This window comes from Leptodactylus fuscus, chromosome 2 (genome assembly GCF_031893055.1).
Source record: "Leptodactylus fuscus isolate aLepFus1 chromosome 2, aLepFus1.hap2, whole genome shotgun sequence".
Classification (NCBI taxonomy): Eukaryota; Metazoa; Chordata; class Amphibia; order Anura; family Leptodactylidae; genus Leptodactylus; species Leptodactylus fuscus.
The window spans coordinates 87,114,120-87,120,898 of NC_134266.1; the positions used below are offsets into that span (position 1 = coordinate 87,114,120).

General features: G+C 45.4%; 1 protein-coding gene across 1 annotated transcript; it reads left to right on the forward strand.

The window, feature by feature from the left end:
- Nucleotides 1-3,271: 3,271 nt before the first annotated feature.
- Nucleotides 3,272-5,167, forward strand: LOC142194800 (potassium voltage-gated channel subfamily A member 1-like). Its single transcript, XM_075264169.1, has one exon. The coding sequence runs from the start codon at nt 3,411-3,413 to the stop codon at nt 4,989-4,991; it is 1,581 nt and encodes a 526-aa protein (XP_075120270.1). The 5' UTR covers nt 3,272-3,410; the 3' UTR covers nt 4,992-5,167.
- The last annotated feature ends 1,612 nt before the right edge of the window (nt 5,168-6,779 follow it).

The following is a 6,779-nucleotide window of genomic DNA, read 5'->3' on the forward strand; positions in this document are numbered from 1 at the left end:
AGGGGCTCTATCAGCAAATTTTGCTGTCTGAGCCCCACATATGCGTGAATAGCCTTTAAAAAGGCTATTCAGGCACTGCTAATCTTATTTTAAACCCCCGTCCCATTTTAAAATAAAACTATAAAAACATATATGTAAAGCATACCTGAACATGCACGCTGGGTGGTCATGCATGATCCGAAGTCATCTTCTGGCACACCTTCCTCTTCTTTCTTCTTCTTTTGGCCACGCCCTCAGGTCCTGGCTCTTCCTTGGCTTCATCTTCATCCTCTTCCGGCAGTTCAAATCCGATTGGATGAAATCCGGCACGTGCGTAGTAGCGCTCCCTCCGGAGCTACTGCGCACACTCCAGCGCCATTTTTCTCAATGGCAGTGCCAGCATGTCAATTATATCTATGGAAACGCCAGCGGCTTTCCCGTAGATATAATTGTAACAGAAAGTACGTGGAGGAAAACTCTGTGAACTTTCTGTTCAAAGCGCTGCGGGAAGAACCGTGATGTGTTCCCGCTGCGTTTTTTCCCACAGCGCTTTATCACTGCATATTGTCCCGTGTGGCCTTAGCCCCATTGTGGATTCTGATCTTGACTACAGTGGCATCTCTTTCTTACACTAGGTTTCTAGGACCATAACCTTGGCCTTAGATCCCGCAAAGACCAACTGACCTAGGCTAAGGCCCCATGTGGAGTCCTGCAGCAAAAAACTCTGTGGGGAAAACCATGGTGGCAACGCATCGTGACTTTTCCCGTGGTGCTTTGCACAGAAAGTTCTCAGAGGTTTCATCTGCGGACTGTCTGTTTCAATTATAGCTATAGGGAAACCGACGGTGTTTCTGTACATATAATTGACATGCTTCGATTTCCAAAACTGTAACAGTTTGGGAGATTGCAGTGTGTCTGCTACGCATATTTTATCACTAAATAGGGATGAGATTTGCTAGAATCCCATCCACTTTCCTGTGACTGTACAATGCCACAGTTTTTTACACTGTGTTTCTGCGAGCAAACCGTGGCATTAGGCAGAAACCCCATGTAGCTGAAATACAGCTTTTTCTGTTGCAGATTTTGCTGTGTTTTTTTGAGCCAATGCCAGTAGTGGATTGAGCAGAAGATAGAAGTAGAAGTGCTTCCTATTTCCCATTCCTTTGTAGTCACACCTAGGATTGACTCAAAAAATTAAGCAAAGTCAACAAAAAAAAAGCAGCATTTCCGATGTGGGGCCTTAGTCTTAAAGAAATTTGTCCAGTTGAGACAACTAATCCCTTTAAATCTCCCCTTATATCCTTGAATAAATGTGGCTTTTTCACTGCCTCGAATGAGTTGATATTGACACAAAGACAATATTGTGCAGATGTCTAGTGACACATAAGTCTACACCACTGTGATTCTAGGCTAGTGAAAGGCTTGCAGCTGAAGACTATTTCTAGATGTAATTGTTTAAGCCCAGCATATGACAGCAGCAGCCACTCGGGCACTGGGAGCCTGGAGCATGTGTCCTTGTGTGCTGTCCATGGTGCTGATCTGAGCTGCTGTGCACACATAACAGCACAAGCAGCTGCTTTTCAATGGCTCTGATGTCTTGGTGACCACTAGAATTACACTCTTGTATATTTAACTAGTCACAATAGTGTACTATAGCCATACTTTACTCTAATCCACAGTAGTCATTGCATATCAATTTGATAATTCTAGATACATAGCCTGGATTTATTAATAGGGTAGATAGTAATGGTAAGAATTAGAACGCTAGGATTAAAATTCATCACTTTAAAAATAAATAAATAGACACATAAATAAATAATAAACATATTTTGTAAAATTCTACATTACACAAGAACATCTGGAGTCTGCGCCAGAAAGAGAACAATTCCATCAGCTAGATGAATGAGTCAGATTCCTATGCGTCAGCTCTGGAACCAGATAATGGGTGTGCTTGTGTATATGTATACAGGACTGAACACCAGGGCTACACAAGACTATATGTAGCTGCTGTGCTGGGGAGTATATATACACATAGATATACTATTATATAGGAGGAAAACAATGTGCATTATATGAGATTGTTAGAGAGATAGATACTAAACAATACAGATACACTATAGTATGAGATAGAAATATAAATAGGCATGGTAGATAGAAGACAGATAGATAGATAGATAGATAGATAGATAGATAGATAGATAGAAGACAGATAGATAGATAGATAGATAGATAGATAGATAGGAGATAGATAGATAGATAGATAGATAGATAGATAGATAGATGATAGATAGATAGATAGATAGATAGATGATAGATAGATAGATAGATAGATAGATAGATAGATAGGAGATAGATAGATAGATAGATAGATAGGAGATAGATAGATAGATAGATAGATAGATAGATAGATAGATGATAGATAGATAGATAGATAGATAGATAGATGACAGCTAATATATAGCTATGAGATCATACATAGAAAGATAGGCAATAGATATATAGATAGCAATGAGATGGAAAGATAGATAGATAGATAGATAGATAGATAGATAGATAGATTAGTATATAGCAATGAGATAGATAGATAGCATATAGCAATGAGATAGATAGATAGCAATGAGATAGATAGAGATAGATAGTATATAGCAATGAGATAGATAGATAGTATATAACAATTAGATAGATAGTATATAGCAATGAGCTAGACGACCCAGATACAATATATTTATGAGCTAGATACTATATAACGATGAGACAGTACTAGATCCATATAACGATGAGACAGTACTAGATAATATATAACGATGAGACAGTACTAGATCATATATATAACCAGGAGATGATAACTGACAGTCTCTCATACAGATCTACCTATAGGATCTAATCTGTCGTTCTGTTTCTACATTCAGCAGTGTGAGCCTATGGCTGAGTGACATCTCGCCGTGCCCTCGCTGGCAGCAGACATTACGAATCCCACACCCGCAGTGAGCGCTGGAGCTGAGGACATGTTGCTTGTACGGAGTGGCTATAACCTGTGGCTTCTCACTTGTACAAGTAGGAGGCAGAGCGCGATGAGTCTTGTAGTTTCCTATTAGCCAGGCAGGCACAGGCTGAGGGCACGGGGCATTCGCCCGCCAGGCTCGCCCCCTCTCAGGTGGTCACTGTAAGCCAGCGGCGGGCTCTCTGTGGGCGGGGCGTAGTGTCATGGGCGTGGCTGTGAGGAGACGAGAAGGCGGGAAGCCTATATAACCCGGTGCGCAGGCACATACCCGGGATCCCGGGGTTGGGAGAAGATCCAGCTTAGATTCTGCTCCGCGTGTGCTACAGGCTGAAGGCACAGGGAGTGCGGGGAGGGGACCCGGCGGCTCTTTAGGCGGGCTGAAGGAGGAGGCCGCCGCTTCCCCTGCCCGCGCTCCTCTCTCCTCAGCTTTATGGACGAGCACCTCAGCCTCCTGCACTCGCCTCCGCCGTCCTCCACCAGGCACCGCACCAACAGCAACATCGTGAACCCGGGTTACACGGACGTGGAGCAGGAGATCATGACGGTGGTCGCGTGTGACAATATCCTAGAAGAGGCGGCGGCGCTGCCGGGTCACCACTCCTCCGAGGCGTACGAGCAGGATGACCATGAGTGCTGCGAGCGGGTGGTCATCAACATCTCCGGGCTGCGCTTCGAGACCCAGCTGAAAACTTTAGCGCAGTTCCCGGACACGCTGCTGGGCGACCCCAAGAAGAGGATGCGCTACTTCGATCCTCTGAGGAACGAGTACTTCTTTGACAGAAACCGGCCCAGCTTCGATGCCATCCTGTACTACTACCAGTCCGGGGGCAGGATCCGGAGACCCGTCAACGTGCCCATTGACATCTTCTCCGAGGAGATCCGCTTCTACGAGCTGGGCGAGGAAGCCATGGAGAAGTTCCGTGAGGACGAGGGCTTCATCAAGGAAGAGGAGCGCCCGCTGCCCGCCAACGAGTTCCAGAGACAAGTGTGGCTTCTCTTCGAGTACCCGGAGAGCTCGGGTCCTGCCCGGGGCATCGCCATCGTGTCTGTGCTGGTTATCCTCATCTCCATCGTCATCTTCTGCCTGGAGACTTTGCCAGAGTTCAGAGACGACAAGGAGTACAATGGTCCGGTGCTGCCAAGTGTGAATGGCACCGGCCCCTACCTCACCAGCTCCTTCACCGACCCCTTCTTTGTGGTGGAGACTTTATGTATCATCTGGTTCTCCTTTGAGCTCCTGGTCAGGTTCTTCGCCTGTCCCAGCAAAGCCACCTTTTCCAAGAACATCATGAACATCATTGACATCGTGGCCATCATCCCTTACTTCATCACCTTGGGCACTGAACTTGCTGAGCGCCAGGGCAATGGTCAGCAGGCCATGTCCTTGGCCATCTTGAGGGTGATCCGCCTGGTCAGAGTATTTCGTATATTCAAGCTTTCCAGACATTCCAAGGGCCTTCAGATTTTGGGGCAGACTCTAAAGGCCAGCATGAGGGAGCTGGGGCTGCTTATCTTCTTCCTCTTCATAGGAGTCATCTTGTTCTCCAGCGCTGTGTACTTTGCTGAGGCTGATGACCCCTCCTCGGGGTTCAACAGTATCCCAGACGCCTTCTGGTGGGCAGTGGTCACCATGACTACTGTGGGCTATGGAGATATGCACCCAGTCACCATAGGGGGTAAGATAGTGGGGTCTCTGTGTGCCATTGCTGGAGTGCTCACCATAGCCCTGCCAGTGCCTGTCATTGTCTCCAACTTCAACTACTTCTATCACAGGGAGACTGAAGGAGAGGAGCAAGCCCAGTACCTCCATGTGGGCAGCTGCCAGCACCTGTCCTCTAATGAGGACCTTAAAAAGACCCGTAGTAACTCCACCCTCAGCAAATCTGAGTACATGGTGATAGAGGAGGGGGTGAGCCCCGGACCCTTCAAGCAGCCCAGCTTTAAGACTGCTAACTGTACCACCAATAACCCGAACTGTGTCAATATCAAGAAGATCTTTACAGATGTGTAACACGGGTAGGGGTCCTGGATGTGTTCAACTCTAGAAATGTCACTACCATCGACATCAGCCTGTCCCACTTTTTAGTGTTCATTTTTAAGGGAAGAAGCTGCAGCTCTAGGAAACACTGGTGCCGTGCACATGGAGGCTGCACCTCTGGGATACCGCAGGTGCCGTGCACATGGAGGCTGCACATTCATTTATTCTTATTATTTTGCAAGGGGGGAAGTGACTGCTGCTGATTATTTCCCCTTCTTCTAAAGTGCTGCTTGTAGTAACCTCATCCATATACAGGAAGATCGGGCTGGAGAGACAGGGAACTGTTGCTGCAGAGCATTGATCTCCATTTTACCTCAATGTATGGCGCATTGCTTCTTTCTTTTCCATTTGGATTTCCTATCACCACACTTTGTGTAAGGACAGATCCACCTTCTATACTACTAGTTCATGGACAGTAGATGATCACTAGATGCTGATAGAATAATCTAGATGTAGGACTGCAACAAGTGCTAGTGCCAAGATGTGTGTGTGTGTGTGTGTGTGTGTGTGTGTGTGACAGGAGCAGCCCTGGATGTTGTCCTGCTCTGACAGTCTACATGCCACAAGAAGAAGATTAATCTGCTGCTGGACTCGCTTCTCATCGGAAGTTACTAATGCTGATACAGTTTCCATAGCAACATAGGTTTCCTGGGAAACCCAGTTGTCATGGCATCCCTGTTTCTATAGCAACCATCCAGATGGTTCCAACTTAACACAGACGCTGCTGCTGTTGGGAAAGCGCTTGAGAAAGTTAATCCCACTGAGGAGTCACAGAATAGGTATGGACATCCAAAACTCACCTGAGATCTGGGATATGTGGAGCCAAGATAACCCCGCACTGTGAAGGGCAGCCGCATACTCCAAGACACAGGTGGGGGTGGAAACAAGGGACATGTAGTACACATGGATGGTCTTCGATGGGTTTGGGATGGGAAGTAAGCCCCCCTCCCCATATGTATATATAGCATTAGAAGAAAAGCACTTTATAATGGAAACACATCAGCACTTACATGACTATACAGCAAGTGAACAAGCCTTACACAGAGGAACACAGGGCACTAAAATGCCAACCTGGTCGCAGACCCCTTCACCAAGGGGAGTGGCACAACCTCAGAAAGGTGAGCTTGCAACAGTCTACTGTGTTTTACATCAATGAATACACATATGTGGCTGCTGACTACGCATTAGTAGGGAAGTCAATACAGATACATGTATATAAGTGTGTATGTCTCTCTTCTCCTTCTGCATTAGAATATTTTGAAAATAGCAAGAGATTGCTAAAGCAAGATAGATACATTATGGCAACTATAGATAGATGAGATGGAAATCATTTATTGAGAGATAAATAGGTTTGACTGGATAGAGGTTAGAAAGTTGATAGGTGGACAGATAATCAATACAAGACAGATGGATACATGGTGACAGGCAGTAATAAATGAGACAACATCTATGAAATACATAAGTATTATTAGAGAGGATAAATACAAATAATAGAGAGTTGCTAGATAGATGATGTATGTAGTCATGGCTTTACTTTTAGGTTTCTTGATGTAGATCTGGAATACAATTGACAGGCACTTAGTCACGTATTTTATGGATATATAGCGTATTCTTAAGGTGAATTTGCACGTGTTTGATTGCTGTATCTCAAATGTAGACACTTTATATTTGGAAACAAGTTGGTGGGTATATGCTATGCTCCATGTCACTTAGGGGTCGATCACATGATATTTTGCTTACCTCTTTAATGGAAAATCGAAT

What these genes read in the sequence shown, in the direction of transcription:
- LOC142194800 (XM_075264169.1), top strand. Translation starts at nt 3,411, where the DNA reads ATGGACGAGCACCTCAGCCTCCTGCACTCGCCTCCGCCGTCCTCCACC.